At 46.5% G+C, this 17,615-nt stretch overlaps 5 protein-coding genes across 5 annotated transcripts; 2 read left to right on the top strand and 3 right to left on the bottom strand.

Moving 5' to 3' along the window:
• Window positions 1-35: 35 nt before the first annotated feature.
• N7496_010706 (uncharacterized protein) lies at window positions 36-1,205 on the bottom strand (the record flags this gene model as incomplete). The annotated part of the gene is made up of 3 exons (XM_056703619.1): window positions 36-437; window positions 489-713; window positions 774-1,205. The coding sequence occupies 3 exons, from the start codon at window positions 1,203-1,205 to the stop codon at window positions 36-38; spliced, it is 1,059 nt and encodes a 352-aa protein (XP_056552619.1).
• Window positions 1,206-1,216: 11 nt separating this feature from the next.
• N7496_010705 (zinc finger BED domain-containing protein) lies at window positions 1,217-2,005 on the bottom strand (the record flags this gene model as incomplete). Its single annotated transcript, XM_056703618.1, has 2 exons — window positions 1,217-1,393; window positions 1,454-2,005. The coding sequence occupies 2 exons, from the start codon at window positions 2,003-2,005 to the stop codon at window positions 1,217-1,219; spliced, it is 729 nt and encodes a 242-aa protein (XP_056552618.1).
• A 2,438-nt stretch (window positions 2,006-4,443) lies between these two features.
• Window positions 4,444-7,194, top strand: N7496_010704 (uncharacterized protein; the record flags this gene model as incomplete). Its single annotated transcript, XM_056703617.1, has 4 exons — window positions 4,444-4,980; window positions 5,042-5,752; window positions 5,817-6,561; window positions 6,620-7,194. The coding sequence occupies 4 exons, from the start codon at window positions 4,444-4,446 to the stop codon at window positions 7,192-7,194; spliced, it is 2,568 nt and encodes an 855-aa protein (XP_056552617.1).
• Window positions 7,195-8,219: 1,025 nt separating this feature from the next.
• On the bottom strand, window positions 8,220-10,568 carry N7496_010703 (uncharacterized protein; the record flags this gene model as incomplete). The annotated part of the gene is made up of 3 exons (XM_056703616.1): window positions 8,220-9,297; window positions 9,365-10,186; window positions 10,243-10,568. 3 exons carry the CDS (start codon window positions 10,566-10,568, stop codon window positions 8,220-8,222), a joined length of 2,226 nt encoding a protein of 741 aa, XP_056552616.1.
• Window positions 10,569-14,731: 4,163 nt separating this feature from the next.
• On the top strand, window positions 14,732-15,144 carry N7496_010702 (DUF2841 domain-containing protein; the record flags this gene model as incomplete). Its single annotated transcript, XM_056703615.1, has 2 exons — window positions 14,732-14,951; window positions 15,002-15,144. The coding sequence occupies 2 exons, from the start codon at window positions 14,732-14,734 to the stop codon at window positions 15,142-15,144; spliced, it is 363 nt and encodes a 120-aa protein (XP_056552615.1).
• Window positions 15,145-17,615: the final 2,471 nt, after the last annotated feature.

The following is a 17,615-nucleotide window of genomic DNA, read 5'->3' as shown; positions in this document are numbered from 1 at the left end:
AGTTTTGAACTTGGCCTAACTACTACTTCAAAGACTTATGAGCCTTGAGTATTAGAAAGACGATCTTGGTATGGAGCGAGAGCTTCTTGAAAGGATTTACGATAAGTATCGCGCCACTTTTGATCCCAATCATCAGTCAGAAAGAACTGAAACTTGTTGACAGGCGCAAGCATTGTATTGACCGCATAGATATGCCCTCGAACGTTATCAGTCTGAGAGTAACACTCATCCAACTTTAATCGACCAGCTTCGAGTGCGTCAAGCATATATTTTTTCCATAGGACACGCTTTCGCCGGAGCTGCTTCATTGACTGTTCAAGATGTTCAAAGAGTTTGTTGTAGACTCTGAACACATAATGCGCAGTGATATCTCGAGTCTTTGAAAGCTGAGTGGTATAGTCAAAGAATGGCTTAGTGATGCAAAGAAGATAGTCGACCTAACGCCACTCTTCATTATTAAGTAATAGATCCTCACGATCATACTCAACGCAGAAGGGTGTAAAGATAGCACAGAGCCGCTTTACACGACGAAGCATTAGGAATGTTGAATTCCACCGAGTCTTCACATCCTGGATCGGCATAAGCTTTGTGTCCTTAGTCTGGAGATTACTGAATGTCTCCCGACGCTGAGAACTTGCGTTCACGTAGATCGCAAGATAGCGGATCTTATTCAATGTGTAGAAGATCTCTCGCTTCCGGTGCTGTGCATTTACCTAGGCCATTAAAGACTGTTGCTCTGTCCACTTTGTCTCAGCTGTGTCGTTTGATGGGACTGCCTTGATATGACCAAGAAGCTGGTTAAGGCTGAGCTGGATAATATGTACAAGGCACGGAATCCGGATAATAAGAACACCATCCGATAAAGCTTGCTGGAGCGAATCAACTAATGTCTTGTTGTTTGATGCGTTATCCGTAGTCAAACCAAACACCCGGTCTTCAATCCTATGCTTCACGAGGGTTTCCACAAGAACACTACTCAAGTTTGTACCAGTATGCGCCCCATAAATAGGTTTGAAATCAAGTAGTACCTCCCGATAGACCCAATCCGCATCGATAAAATAGCCAGTGATCGCCATGAAAGCCTGAGAAAATGGGGATGTCCAGCAGTCAAGCGCGATAGATAGCTTACAACCAGCAGGAAGCATCCGAAGAATACGCTGTTGCCGATCCTTGACTAAGCTTTCTAGCCGACGACGGATTGTCATTGCGGAGGGGATTATAGGAGGAGATAGGGCAGAGCGAGCAACGATAGGGCAGAGCGAGCCATATTGATTAGGCTCTTGAACGTTGGGTGCTCAATGAGATGAAATGGAAGCCGATTCATAGATAGAAACGATAAGATCTCTTCTTCCCAGCCTTCTTGCGAAAAAGTAGCTTCGGTCGGAGTATCATCCTAAAGTAGCCAAAGTGGATTAGCAAAGTAATAATAATAATTATACGTAGTATAACCTACACCCTTCTTGAGAAATTCAGTGATTTCTGCGTTGTGTCCTTTATTGGCTTTTTGACACCCAGCGGTCGTGAGATGTCTTTTCATCGTTGATAAGCCATGACGCTGGTCCTTCCCGTCGGCTCCTTTACTTAGAGAATAAGGATGCTCAAGAATCTGGCCGCAGCGTTTACACATAACCTTTGGCGAGCCATCTGTTCCATGTGCCACTTGGTGAAAGTGGCTCCAAATATCTGACTGATGACTTGAATCCCAATGTATCTTGCTCTTTCTTCCATAGTCAGTCTGTAACCACCAGTCCACCCAATCACTATGAGTCATTTCGTCATAAAGAACAAATGCCTTTCTACGGTCAGGACCAACGCGTGTAAGAGAAGATGGAACCACAAGTGGGATAACTGGACGGAGGAATTCAGAGTCAAAGGTATCAAATGTTTGCTGACTGCTAGATGGACCTGGAGTAACTGGTCGATTTGAAGGCGTAAGATAAGCAAGAGTATCTATATCTCCGTCATAAAGCGACGACGCAAAGTCAGATTGCTGGCTTTCTGACATGGTAGTAGAAAGATGAGGATTTGAAATAAGGTGTTAGGAAGGGAAAGGGTAGGAAAGGAGAAAGGGGATATATACAGTAATAAGGCTAGGAGACGTGTTGACTTAGTGGTAAACACCGAGTTCAGGAAACAAGTACTTCTGATATATCAAGTTAATCGCTAATTGGTTAGATATCACGGGTTTAAGTGGGCCGAGCTCCTTAAAGCCCACTACAGCCCACCAGAGCCCACGAAAGCCCATTAATAGCCCACCAGAGCCCATAAGAGCCCATTAATAGCCCACCAGAGCCCATAAGAGCCCATTGATAGCCCACTAGAGCCCATAAGAGCCCATAATTAGCCCATTCCCAGCCCATTCCTATCTCCAGAATCTTCAAAATTTTCATTTCACCCTGAGAGTAAAAGCAGCCGACAATTTTCCACTCATCTTATCACCCTCTTTCGATATAAATTTATGATTAAAGAAGAGACTCATTTAATTTAGAATATAACGCTTTGTGCAGTAATGGTACAGATTGTATGTCCACGGAATCTAGAATAAGAATAGTCGCTAGTATAATTTGTTCAGTGTCAAAGATACACTTCGCCAAAAATATATCTCTGGAAGTTCAGACCCCATAACTCTTGCGACTATCCAAACACCACCATAATAAGTGATAGTATTGATATTAGGTAGTAGTTAATTGGTAACGGGTTGCTTCAGGTTGATCATGCAAATATTAACCTACATTTCATTCATTTTAGAGAAGGAAGTCTTGTTCATAAGAGTAAGAACTAGAACGGCGAAAAATGACAGTATTTTATTCTGATGATTCAGCAGTTTTATGAACGCCAAGACCTTGATTTTATGCAAAAATGGGCTTCTATGGGCCCCCAATGGGGGCCCATCGTGGGCTGGGGGTTGGGTCTTGGGCCGAAGTCCTCGGCCCATTCGTGGGCCCTGATGAAGCCTACATACGCACCACACCAGAACACAGATTTTGCTCAACTGCGACGGAAAGCTTACTATTCTTGGGGACAATCCAAGCGCCAGGGGCATTACCAATGAGTTCTTTGGAGCTCGACGCTCAAACGCATGGCTTGTCCGAAGCAAAGCTTGGTTTTGTGCTTGATCGGCGCAGGGGGTGTCTCATCTAGATTGCGGGTGCCCCGCTTATTTAAGGACGTGCAACACCGACCCAGGCCGCAAGGGGCAGAGAGGCGTCGGAAAATTCATCTCACTTCTCTTGCCATTGAGCACTCGCATCAGAATGCCGTTTTGAGCAGTCACCATCTTTTTGGGATAAGCAGTTGCCTCCAAAGACATCGCTCCTAGGAGCCCGCCCCATGCTCCTAGAGCGACGCGGACGTGCAGGCTATATTGTTAGTGCCAGTTTCTGATTCACACATAATCACTAGGCCTCTGCATGGTGCGGTCTTGGTCCTTAGGTCGAGGACCGCGGACCGGACCGCACGGTCTTGCGGTCTCGAATTCGGGGGTTGAGACCGCACCATAGTGAACCGCGGTCCCTTGCGGTCTTCACCACGGTGAACCGCAATTGCATAATTCTACCAAGACCTTCTCTTTTCGGCTACATAAATTGATGATTCATCCCATTTAATTACTGTTATTAAACACTGTTTTGGTCCCTTCATAAACATTTACTGTATTTCAGCATCAGCCACTATGAAAACAGATGAAATATACTCGTATATAGAAAATCTACTATTTAAAATACCTAGACCTGCCAGTACTAGTATATTTCTAAGTTCTAATAGAGAGGTTTAGTAATAATTATTGCTGGCTAGGTGTATGAGGTAAGAAATATATATTTCGATATCAGTACCTGACCCTATCTTCATCTGAGACTTCTTCGTTGAGTGTACATAACCCCCTACATACAGCTAAAATAGGTATTAAGGGTATTATCAGAGAGCTTAGATTCTCTAGTTAACTATTTATCTTGAAATTCTATATTCTACTACTAATATATCATAATAATCTCTTTTCAAAATTGGTTTCTCTGATATGAAGTGTAGACTTAGAAAGAAAAGGAGGATTATACTATTATATGGGCCTTCTAGCGGTCCTTTTCGGTCCTGTGCGGTCCTCCTCATGGTTCTCTGCGGTCCTCTGCGGTCAATCATAGTATTTCCTACTAGCTGTCTATGCGGTCTTCTGCGGTCTTTGCAGCCCTCTATGCGGTCTATCGCGGTTTTTCCTGCGGTTCTATGCGGTCTTCTGCGGTCTTCGTAGCCCTTATCCTATCGGATTGTAGTAAAGTGGAGCCTACTGCCTAATCACTATTACAATTCAATTTGATCTATCTAAATCATGCCTATAGCTTTCTCCTAGAGAAAATCCTTTATTCAGCTTTTTCTAGTAGACGGAAATATTTTAGCAGGTATCTCCTTAAGTCCTTTACCTCCCCCGTCCTATCCTATACTCATTTCGTCAAAATGTTACAGAGTCAGGCCTCCTCTCAGTTCTCTGATCAGTATCCCTCATCGGCTTTTGAGGATAATCCACGAGATACTTTCTCCTTCTTCACATCTGATGGGCTGTTTAACCTCGACGGGCGCGAAACGCCAACTTCTACTCCTAACGTGAACTTACTCCGACCGGCGATTCCTCCTGTTATCCCAGAAACACTCGAACGCGTTGGTCCTCCTAAAAGGAAAAACTATATCCTCTGGACAGAAATGGCGAATGAGGATTTCATCGTCTGGTGGTTAAAGACGGAGTATGGAAGTAAGATGAAACGGAATATCTTTGAGGGTAGACGCAATGCAGAATGTTGGGACCACTTCTACCAGGTCGCTACTATCCAGGATGGGTCTCCTAAGGTAATATGCAAGAATTGCGACCATATCCTTGCCCATCCTGCCGATAAGCGCCGGGGAACATCTACTATGAATAGGCATTATTCGCAAGTAGGTACCTGTCGGAGAGGACCGACTCAGTCGCAAGATATTAGGAAGGCTATCAAGAACGGGGTATGGATAATCAGTCTACCTTTTTCTAATTATTACTAATCTTATAAAATACCCCTTCTAGGCATATCTGTCGTCTCGTAAAGCATCATTTACGCCGCAAGCTTGGATGGAAAGGTTAATTACCTTTATTGCTGCCTCGCGGCTACCCTTCCAGCTTATTGAGCATCCTGAATTTCGCGCCCTTCTTGAGATGGCCCGGCTTGCTCCCTGCTTCCCCGAAATCCCAACTGCAACCACAGTCCGCCGTCATCTTCAAGAGATCGTGGAAGAACGCCAGTATACTCTTCTACAGAAGCTTCCTAATAGTGCTAAGCTCTCTATTGCATTAGATTGCTGGACCTCACCATTTCGCCAAGCTTTTATGGCAATAACGGGCTATTTCATTGACCAAGAGTGGAATTACCGAGAGCTCTTGCTTGGCTTTGAACCTCTACAGGGCTCACATACGGGGGCCTATCTAAGCACTGTCCTGCTTGACCTTCTTGAGAAGCATCGGATTACTGAGAGGGTGTTAACTATTACTACTGATAACGCATCTAATAACGGAACATTACTCGGTAGCCTTCAAGAGGTCGTCGAATCCCTACAGCTACCTAGTAGTATACCGGTTATTCGTATACCATGTATTGCACATGTTATACAGCTCAGTTTGAAGGAGCTCCTTGGTCAGATGGACGCGAACCCAGGAAACGAGAGGGAAGAGATTGAATGGACCGAGAAAGGGCATATAGCTCGGCAAGAGAATAGAAAGATCGTGGATACTCTGAACAAGGTCTAGCTCTCTCTAATCTCTTACTATTATCTCTCTTTCTTTACTAACTCGCACTATATTCTAGGTTCGGAAGGTAGCAGTCTACATCAACAAAAGTCCCCAGCGCCGCGAGAGCTTCATAAGGCTTCAGACGAAAGAGCCTAAGCTTATGCCTATACAAGATGTTCGGACACGATGGAATTCGACGTTCCTCATGCTCAGGCGTGCCCGGCGATTGCAGTCTGCCTTTGATGACTTCTGTGTCCAATTCAACCTCGCTGATGTAAAGATAGACAGAGATAAATGGCGACAAGTTGACTATCTTCTGTCAATCACTTATCCCTTCTTCAAATTCACTTCGTCTCTTTCGGCAACTACAGACGTGACTATCCATAACGTCTTTGGTATCTATAACGCCCTATTCACACATATTGATAAGGCGAAAGTGCAGCTAGCGCGAAAGAAGGTTGGTTGGAAGAGAGTGATGAAGTCCGCGCTTGACCGTGCGCGCGATAAGCTTACAGAGTATTATGGAAAGACTGATGATATTCCTGGTGATCTCTATGCAATTGCGACTATCCTAGGACCACGGAACAAGCTAGAGTTCTTCACAACATCTGAATGGGAACCTCACTGGGGGCCTCGCTATAAGCAGTCGCTAGAGGCTTACATTCAGCCTTACCGGCAGCGCTACGAAGAGGCACAGTCTACATCAACTCTCCAGCCCACAATTCAAGACGTCTCTGACATTGATATCCTTCTGAGACCTACTGTATCTCTTCAGTCAAACGTGACGGCTCCAGATGAGCTTACACGGTATCTTAGAAGTAGTAAGTTAATCTATATACCTCTTCTTATATACTCCTTCTCTTATACCACCCTCACTAGGTACTGTCGAAGCAACCCCTCTCGTTTTCTGGAAAGAACACCAAAATGAATATCCTATTCTGGCAAGCCTTGCTCGAGACATCCTTACAACACCAGCCAGTGGTTCTGGCGTTGAGCGGTTATTTAACTCTGCGCGTGATATCTGCCATTATCGCCGGGGCTCACTGAAACCGCAGACAATCAAGGAATTGATGTTGTTTATGTGTACAACAAAATTTGACGTGGAGTCAGAGCAGCTTGCCCTAGTTGATGAGTATCTTTCTACGCAAGAGAAGCAAGCAAAGAAAGAGCAGAAGGACGCCCAGAAGAAAGAGGAACAATTTGATCCAATTAGTGATAACGAGGAAGACCTATCCACTACTGAAGATTCTGCCGAAACTATCCAACTTCCTAGTGCGCGAGCGCTTGGAAAGAGAAGGGCTACCCCGGATCAGCTATTTGAACTTGACGATGATGACGATGAGGTTCCCCTGCCTGATAATAGCCACTTAGAAGAAGGGAGGACTACTCAGAGGCGTTCATCTGGGCGTGTTCCAAAGCGCTTGAGACAGGATGAGGATTTTGTATATCTTTAATAGAAACAAGAACCACATAAGCTATTCATAAGGAAATCAGTCAATCCTCGCTTTTTCGGTAGAAATCAACAGACACCAAACAAAGAATTATTCTTTACTCCTACCTCAGAATTATATAAAATTAAATATCATTTGAAAGCAGAATACTCAAAAATACAGGCGACTTCTACATAAATTATGCATACCTTGGGTCTAAGATGTTTTGCTTGTTTGCAGGACCGCAGGACCGCACCAAACCGCAGTGGTGCGGTCCCTAAAAATGTAGGACCGCCCAGCGGTCTCAAGGTCTGGGACCAAAGACCGCGCGGTGCGGTCTAATGCGGTCTTGGGTGCGGTCTTTCCGGTCCCGTGCAGAGGCCTAATAATCACTCAGGTTCCCAGGAGCTCAAAGTATTTTTCTACCCTAAAATGTTACAAAGTTAAGCGGTGATACTGTAGTTGCCATAATGTATCTATCTGAGTCCTCCTCCCCTCTCATTAAGCATTATATCGATCTGCTCCGTTCATCAAAAATGGGTCTAAAGTCATAGATCACACTCTGGTACAGTACTGCTATGAGCTTCCCCCTGGATTTTGTCTTGAGATGCGTCAACTAATACTACTTTCGTCTTTCCCTTACAATAACTGAAGCAACAAGTATTAACAATCCTAATGCGCAAGCCGCAAAAGCGGTACAGTGTTGCGTCCTTGCTTTTTTAGAAAATACCAAGGGAGCCGAATGCATACCGCGGCCTTAAATGAGCTTTGTCATCGACTATCCTCCATAGAAGAGATATTGAGGAGATTTGCATCGACTTTTGACCGACCAGGCACTTGCAAGCTCAGTCTTGAAGTGCAGCGCCATACTCCTATGCGTGCTCAAGCTTGGAGTGGGACTCGTATCGGGACTCGAACTTAGCCCTGCCCTCGGCGCGAAGCGAAGCGACCACATACTAGCAGATGAGGTTTCCTCTCTCTGTTAATAACGTAATCCACCACACCTCGGTATCAGATGTCCTGTAGGTACAGTAAGTCTAGGGTAATCGTCATAGATTGAGCCCAGGTTCAACTTCCAATCCAAGCTTAGAGGCGTGGCGCGAGAGAAGATCCATATAGATAAGCCAAGCTCGCTGCGAGGAGGTATCTTTGGCTGACATTTTGTTCAGCCACCGAGTAGCCTTCTTGACCCTCTCTGCGATATTATCTGCATCGGCTATGACAAACCGGATTCGCGTGAATAGTGCGATTAAAAGGATCGTGCTGGATTGCATGATATGGTGAAGAATACACCACCACGGGGATATCTCGTATAACCATACCGTGTCTACCTCATTAGGTAGAAGGTCGAGAATCTGTCCCGCAACTTGAACACACAAAGCAGCCATAGTATTGCACACAGCGCTGGGAAAGGTCGCAATGGGTAGGTTGGCAAGGTGGCGAAGACAGGGCTGTGAAATGATTATCTTGGTGGTGTAGAAGCGCAAGGCTAGACTGGCACGCTCCCAAGCAAAAGGCCGCGATGTATCGAGTTCGACGAAGTGGAATTCCGCAGGAAGACGAGATAGCCATCTGTCGGCCTGGCTATTAAGGGTAGAAATCTTGATTTCAGTTTCTAACCATGATCGTCTCTTCGCTCGAGGCGCGTACAGAGTTTCCACGGCCTCACGGGTGAGTAACGTTAAGTCCACTGCGTACAAAAAGTAAAGCGAACTATTTGGGGCAAGAGTCTGAGCTTTCCGCTCGACCTGCTTTCTTTTGCTGTCCAACTGTGCGGAACGGGTGTGACCGACGAGGCTCTCCCTGGCTGCAATCGCTGGCTCCGTGGAAAGCAGGGAAGACATCAACACACCCCGGGCTTCTTGATCCGTGATAAGCTGCATGATCTGCTTATTATTAAATTCCTCCTCGGTATACGGCAGCGGGAGAGGCGTAGAGCAGAAGGACTCAATGGTGCTGGGCGGTCGGCCGGTCATCACACATAGTATGGTATCTAACATAAAGAGCGCCCACCACACCCGAGATCTTATCTCCTTGGAAAGGTGATCAATGATAGAGCTCTCGCTACGGAGGTTGAGCCCCATAGTCACGGCTGATCGGATCGCAATACCAATAATTCTCCATGACCTAGACACAAAGATTCCCATCGGTCAGCCACCAGCTCACGCAAAAATAAATAAGCAGAAAACCAGACCTGTTAACCTGTCCGACAGACAGAAGATAGAAGGCTGTTAAGCCCTCGACTTGGACCTGCTGTAGGTCCGGGTGTGAAAGCAACGCTACATTGTCAATGCCGAGGCGCCACGCCCGCGTGAAATATACTAAATGGCTATCCGCCTCCGAGTGGGGCGAATGGCCCATCAGCAGCAAACGTCTCGCTGTAATAGCAAATATCAAATTCAACACTGCCAACCATCGTTTGCCAGGCCGGACTCTGGGATTCATGTAGAAGGAGTCACATTGACCAAGAAATGTGGTCATGCCAATGATCGGGAAGGCAGGGTGCACCGAAAGGAAGTAGCCGTTGATGAGTTGACTAGCGACGTTTTGAGGAGGGCGGGTCGAAAGGTCTACTTCGTCGAGGACAGAGATTTCTAGCTCATCTTGGAAGTAGTTGACTGACGAGATAGAAGGGCGATCGAAAGAGGTGCGGGCCGGTGTCGTGGTGTCTTGGTCCAGGTCCCGTTTGAGTCTATACAGCCAGGCCACCTCCGAGTGCTCGCCCACAAACCCCATAGCCTGGAGTTTCTCATCTCTGTTAAAATCTTCTTCAGTGTAGTCGATAGCCCCGGGAGTCAAGGGCGTGCCCTCGGGATCAGGGTGAGGCGTTAAAGGATCTGAATACTGGACAAAATGAGATGGTGAGGAGGCAATAATAGAGGGGCGAGGATGACTAGAACACACCTCCTTAAGAGTCTGGTCAACATGGCGGGCCGAAAGATTGTCTAGTCTGGGATAGAGGTCTTGCAGGAGAGTTTTGTAGGTTTCCAATCGTGCAGTAAGATCACTGAGTTGCCTAAGGAGTCGTTAGATGTGAGCTGATGCTCCATCAGAACTTCAGAAGCCACCCACTTGGCCATCTTCTCCCTCTTCCGATCGCTATACGAACACCGGACACCAGCATCCTTGCAACGAAGGCAGACGGGATGGTGTCCGCTACATTTAGCCTTTTGCTCTTGGCAGTTTTCGCAAGCCCGACTGACTCGACCGCTTCTCGCCCAGCTAATGGGCTGCGGGTTTCGAGGGATCGGGACTTTAGTAGTCGGCTGGTCGCCGGTGGTCAAGTCGCCACGGCCAAGGAGGGGGGTCTCAGGGAATTGGAATTCAGTAGGCTGTGTGTAGGAGGGGAACAGCGCCGATTCGGTCTCAGCTTGGTCCAATGGGTATTCGGGATTCATTCTGCAAGGCGTGAAGGGGAAAGATGCGCAAGAAACACGAGCCGAAAACCACAGAATATGGTTGATAAAAAGCTGTCTCTGTAATAGAATGAAATAAAAAAACAGAGAAAAAAAATATCCTGGACCTTTGAGCTGTGTGGGTTCTTGGAACGAGACTGGCGTACTGCGATATGCTAGACGCGAGAGCCGCGCTGACGAATGAGGCTTCGCAAACTTCCCTTGCATCACATTGACCACCATCGCATAGATCAATAATGCATGATTAAGTTTTCTTTTTGAATCTGAAGAGCAAAATGTCAAATTTGGTGCAGTTATTATCATAGGGTAGACCGGAAGATAGTCATGGTCCAAGAGCACGGAACTGGAAGTAGTGAGTGTGAGTCAATGACGCAAGTTCTAGTGGGCCTGGACCCACCCATGAAGACCTATACCCCTTAACAAAATCAGGTAGCACCCACAGAAGCCAAAAAAAGAAGACAAGCCATTTTACATTAAATTGTGCTGATAAAGTATCTGTCGATGCCAAAAGGTTGCTTTCTAAGCTTAATATCTCTCTGCGAACGCCTACACTACCAAGCAGTTGACCAAGTAGCAGTTTTAGCCAATTCACACCAAGGTACTTCCTCGTTGACCTAAGATCTCTAGCAGTCGGGTAAATTTTTCGGCAGCATCGTGAGAAACCTCAAGTTCAATAACCATAGCCGGCCACATAACTATGTTAAGAGTCTTAGTTCAACCAGCGTCCGCCACTTGGATCCTCCAGGAAGGCCAAGTGCCGGGAAAGTGAGGAATGTCCATTCACAATCCTGCAGCTGACTCTACTTCTGGCATTCGAGGCATGTAAGGGATATGACATGGATCGCATGGCTTGAACATAACAAAGCTATGAAAGTGTGGGTCGGACCCAGAAACAAACAACTATGTTGATCTAAAGTTGACAACAGGAGCCGCGCCAAGACCTAGCAAGCAGTCGGGCCGGTTATGGTTCTCGCATATCGTACTTCTGATAAGGCCCGAGTTAAACTTCCTTAGCCCCTCTAGTCCGGCTAAGGCTTCCGACAAATAACAGTGTTCCTACTGTACTTCTGAATAGCCAAATATGCGCTGCATATAACCCCTGTTATAGCTGTGAATTCCACGAAGTGAGACGTCAATCACTCCTTTATTCTAGGTAAAAGATCTAAGAGCCTTGCATGTTTCAGTTTTTTGTAAGAGTTAACTTGAACGGTATTGTAATTCGTATGACGTGTAGACATCGTGCCGTGGCCTATGACAAATTCTGACCGTGTAAGGTGCTCATTTTCTCGGACTTTGGTAGACGCTATCCGGTACAGCCTAAAATCTCGAAAAAGCTTGGGGCAAACCGAAAAATTGATTGCGCCTCGCCTGCGGGTCCAAACCTATTAGTGTGGATTAAGCGGAAATTCCCCACAACTAATCCGCTGATATTATTTTTTTTTCCAAGTACTCCTACAGGGTCGCTGCCCACCAGACGTCATGGGGAACCACTCCCCGCATTCACGGTTGCAGATGGAAGATATTTACAGCATTCTATCGAACATCAAGCAAAGTGAACTTCGCGATATCGCCGACCGACAAGATCATTCTCAGACGTTGAAGAAAGAGCTCGAATGAGGCTTTCAGATACCATCCCATTCTAAGTTTGGGTTTTAAGGTCCACAAACCCTTATGTGGTTAAATTGAGCTTTTCCGACAAGAGAGCCATGCATTGTAGGATAGCCTCGCTCATAAACAGGCGCGCTGCGCGCTAGGTAACTGCTAAAATGGTTAAAAAACCGGGTGTCTTATCCTTTCAACGTACACCGCAACGATGTTTGTTCTGTGGTTAGTTCACAGCGGCAGCATTAGTTTGTGCTAGAGGTCACCCTTAAGGACCTCCTGAGATCTAGGAGGAGGCCCGAGGGGCTTTCTGGATTTTGAATGCGCGGTATTGTCTTGGTTCAAGGCACAATACTTGGTACGTCTCGCAGGGGTTTACAGTTGTAAAAGGCAAAACAAAATCTCCTTGTACATGTACCCTTTCATATGACCTGGCGTGTCTGAGGCTGCAGCTGCACCAAGGTGAACTTACGCACGGACCCTTTGTAGGTTCATGCGCGTACCTTGTCAAAGTCAGGGACAGTTCTGCGGGAAACTTTCATAATGACGGTTAATTACATTAGTGCGCATGAACTGCCCCCGCCTACTAAGCGGGTGCACTAACATGATCCACGTTGTATAACCCTTGAAGCACTCGTACAGAATGGGCCGTGAGCCCCCATGTGAGATAAGATATTGGTTGGAGTATGCGAACCGTGTCGAAACCAGGATTTTTTTGTGACGCGATAAGTAGTATTTAGCGAAGGCTGCTCACGAATTTCTGCCAACATCGAGGGGTTGGTCTTTCATCATGACCCGATATTGCAGACTGAAACGCGCCTACACACGTCCGTGAGAGTACAAGGAACCTTGAAATAATTGAACGGGGCCGCACGACAGGTTCATCAATAAAATTCTGAGACCTATTCCTGACAATACTTCTGTTCTTCTTAACATTGTGATGCCACCTTCCGTTCTGTGGCCGGCCAGTTCTTCTGATCGGGAACTTGATCGTCGCGGCAGAGCGATCTAGCCAGGAAAGCATGTGGACACCCCCGACCAATCATTCAATTCTCCTTACATCAAGTAAATCCCGAGTCGCTTTGGCTACTGCTTTGGGGTATAATTAGGAGACTAGCACTTGGGTTGGAGGCAACTGAAGCAAGTAAAAGGTTCTTGCGACAGATTGCACAAAGGCGAAGCGCAGTGCGAACGCCCTCTAGCTGCCTTACCTGAAACAAAAGTACCGCGAACCAAGCGCCTGCGTTATCGCATACCTCAGCATCGTTGATCTGCTCTAAAGTGCGTACACTACTTTGTGAGACTCGCCTTGACTGATCGCCACTCGGGAAAAAAATGCCAACTGCCGACATGCGTCGCTAACTTTCGTGGTACAGCTGACAGTCGGATGTAGCCCGTGCGCGTGCCAACGCGGGAGGACTCTGGCAGCCACAGTGGGAACTATTGTGTGCTCGAGCCACCCACTTATCCTAGGCACTACAGAATAGTTAGTCCTCTAACTAGCTCGCTGCTCGCCGAGCGTTTACTTTCTACCCGCACCGTTATATCCGGCTCTACTATAACCACTCCTAGTCCCTCCAGTTCTCGTGTTAATGCTATCTTGCCGATCGCTATAAGTTGGCTCTCGCCATTTGGAGCCCATGCAGAAAACACCTGCAAGCCATGTCCCATGCCCCGTGAACTAAACTCAGCTATCATGTAGAGCTAGAACTTTTTTCGTGATGCATGGGCAGTGCAATCTTCCTTATTGGGAAGTGAAGCTGTCTCCGCAGACTGAAAGAAGGCGGGTCTAATTTGTTACGAATCGGAAAACGTGGAAATAATAGGTAAGATATAAATTTCGTGTCCTAGGTCTCTTCTCATTTCTTCATTCCAAAAGCATTCACAGTATCTTCTTGCTGGCTATTGTTTGATTCAGGCAACTCACATCCCCATCCTAGAGTCACTAGGTGCAAATTTTTAATTCAACGAACCGACTCTGAGGGAGAGGTGAAACGGGTTTCCACCACGACATATTTAAAATTAAAGCTGTTTCAATTTGAGTCTCTCGAATTGAAAATTTGGTCGATTTTTGACCTGAGTCTGCCTCAACCAGTCAGCAGTCGGCATTATTTGGTCGGTAGGTTGGCGCCAGAAACTGTCTGTCTGTCTACCTAAACGTGAGGCTCGGAAATTCAACGTAAGCAGTACGTTCATTCTTGTGTGCTCAGATCTAATTGACGGGACTGATCAACTTTGATCACTGTTTACCAGTGGCCTCTATTGAAATGTCCCGCATTATTTCTCAGCGGCCACCGTCTGCACACGTGCCTTATGAGACCTACACGCCAACGAGGTCCCGAAAGCTGCGGCAAACGAAGCAGCCAGGGCAGAGGATGCCACTTTCGCACCATGCGAATTGTCTGTGTCACTTGCAGCCTTACTCTTGCAGAATTCAAGATTCTGAATTTAAAGAGCACGACTTTGGTTTAGACGCTGGGTTGAAGGGTCTTCCATGCAGTGGAGGCCTTATATCAATTCATGAACCACACACTCTGGTCCGAATGTACGAAAAGGCCTTTCAAAATCTTCAACAGACCAATTGCCGCGTCCTCGCCAAAGCTTATATCAAGGTGGTGGAACCAAGGAAGCAAGTCAACTATCCATATAATGGACGGAAAGCAATCGGAGGGAGAACAGTCCAACTAGACCCCGAGCAGACCAAGCCGCCATGGTGGCCTCCCCAAGTTCGCCACCGCGAGCCAGACCATCTCCCTAAAGTTGGTACGTTCCTCGGATAACTCCATTCACGTGGATCTATTTAACCTCCATAGAGCGTATTCGACTACTGGTTCACATTCTTCGTGAGCTGCGTACAAGCCATGGTATTACTGTTAGAAAACTCAAAGAGGCGGATCGGGCTATTCGGGATCTGATTCGGCCCAAGGGCCGAAGGCCGAATCAGATTTCTGGATGAGCTCTACGAAATTAGAGAGCAGGAGGAACGGTCCTTAGACAGACAAGCTGGTAAGAAGTTCGAAGAAATCATAGTCATTTATGAGGCTAATATATTTCATGAAACAACCAAGTGTTTGAGCAGTCTTCACAAACTGCCACTTGTGACACAACGCGGAAGGCTGGCCACACTTCCGCATTTGGAGATGAAAGCCCCAATGCCCTAGACACCTTCCGATATATAGGGGCTTCCATCGGCAAATGGGCATATGGCCCTGAGTTGAATGGGCCTCTCGCTCAGTTCACAAATTCCTGGGGCTTGTCTAAATCCAAGCCCAGCTATCACGTCATCCCACATCAAGGTGCGAACGGCGAAGGCAACGAACTATTATTGTCCTACCCGGGTCAACATCCTGCACTTTTCAGTAATCGACATTCAAATTGGGAAGCTAGTGCTGTTGGGATATGGCCGGTTATGGGAAATGCTGCTAACACATCTCAACTTCCGAGTTACCATGCTAGTCCCGATGCTCAAATTCAAGTAGACGGATATGGTACGGTTTACCCTATGAGGGCCCCCGGAACACCATGGACCGTATATTCTGCAGAGTCACCGTGGGAGGAGCCATTTATGGGTGCAGGAGCGAATCAAGGTTAGGATAACTGATGATGCGGCAAGAGGGAGTGACAAGTGCTTGGTGTGGACAATGATCGTCTTCTGCTGTTTTGACAATAGAAATCAGAGGAAGTCGTTGGAGAAATAAGTTTCGCGGGCTGAAATATCTGAAGAGCGAATAATAGCAAATGGATTGTTTGATTTGATTCAGCACAAGATCGATTGGATATAGAGATTGACTTGTTTGGAAGCGTCAATCTGTGATCGAACGCTTGTCTAGATACCCATAGTAGGCTCCGAAGCTCGGCGGATAGAATGCAAATCGCTATCTACGAACCCAAGTGGTCAGGAGCCTGGCTGGGGAACGCTATACGCGAACGTAAAATGGGTAAGGGTGGGGAAATCGGGTATACGGTACAATCCTGTCATGTAAAGTGTGATAAATTCAACGCGCACAAACTGTCGGAGTAGGACCAGAAGTGGGTACTCGGAAGAAGGAATTACTATAGATCCGCATGTATTAGTCATTGTATTGCCCACCAAATTGCCAGCTAGGGGCTTCTTTGCAATTTAGACCTGTTGAAATCCGATTGGTGCACCTAGATGAGCTCAGCAGCCCAGTTCCGATACAAACCACAAACCTGAGGCATCCTACCCATGTAATAAATCTTAGTCAGTAAAAAGTCATGTGATAAAACCGAGTGCTCCATTGCCAAGAGTACTCCCTGGATGCTCCCGGGGCAGTCCCTCAGCACTTAAGTTTGCTTTCCCCAGTGCTGAGCTCACTTTTCACTCACTTTGCTCAGGGCAGGCGATCAAGATGACGTAAGAGCCTGCTCTATTCCATACCCGCTTATAGTGCTCCTCGCTAAAGGAGAAAGGCGGTTTGTGTTACGGGGCGTACCATAGACGCCTCAACGCCTTTGTGATCTGTTAGGGTTTGAACCTTTTTCTGCACAATGGGATCGTGTGTTTGATTCGCTTCCGAATCCCCGGTTAAGTCGCTGGAGAACCATTCTCGTATATAAACCCTTGAAGATCGGATTCAGAGATTTTCAAGATTCAGTCTTGTTTCCAATCTACTGCTACCTTTACATCTTCTTCTCCTTGCCCAGTTGACAGGCCCTACCCTGTTAAAGCAGACCCCCCTTACACCAGGATTCTGGTGCAAGGCTGGTCGAGCCGAAAGAAAGCACATCTGCAATCTAATCACACTACACGCCATGTAACCTGATAAAATTCTAATTTGACAAGAAAAATGGTTTCAGTTTTTAAGGGCTAAGGGTAGTAGAAGCTAAGGCCCAAGTAAATCTGTAATTACTACGAGATGTAGGTGACCATTTATGACCGGCAAATGTGTAAAGGATGGATATTATCTTTTACTCCAGGGGCTCTAGCTGTCTTCCTACTCTAGGAGATTGTTGGTGTTGTGTGTTTCAAAAGGAAGCTTACTTCTTCTTTTTGAGGGAATACATGAGGCTATATATACAACATGAAGTCCAAAGTTGATTGGAAACCAACTTCTTTCTTCCTATACATAGTGCAGGAATCATTTCCGATGTTGCGGTTTCAATCCTGATCGGCAACTGCCTCACATTACAACGAGCAGCCAATTCGGCCGGCAGAAGCTGCTGAGGTAGTATCGCATGAACAGGGCGATTTACCCTCTCAGCCGATTCAACCGGCTAAACGGGCTCCACCTAGGTGTAGTGGGTGTAGGCAGATTAATACATGTAAAAATCACTATATCTAGTTGAATTAATAGGTGTTGGTTGAATTAATCGTTTTTGAAATTCTCTAATGGGGGTTGGTGTACGGCTCGCTTATAAAATACGTTATCAAATGGTTCGTATGACAGATGCTGTGGGTGTAGTGAA

The sequence above is a fragment of the Penicillium cataractarum genome (assembly GCF_028827025.1).
Source record: "Penicillium cataractarum strain IBT 29864 chromosome Unknown utg000008l, whole genome shotgun sequence".
Lineage (NCBI taxonomy): Eukaryota > Fungi > Ascomycota > Eurotiomycetes > Eurotiales > Aspergillaceae > Penicillium > Penicillium cataractarum.
This window is presented reverse-complemented; position numbering and strand designations above follow the sequence as displayed.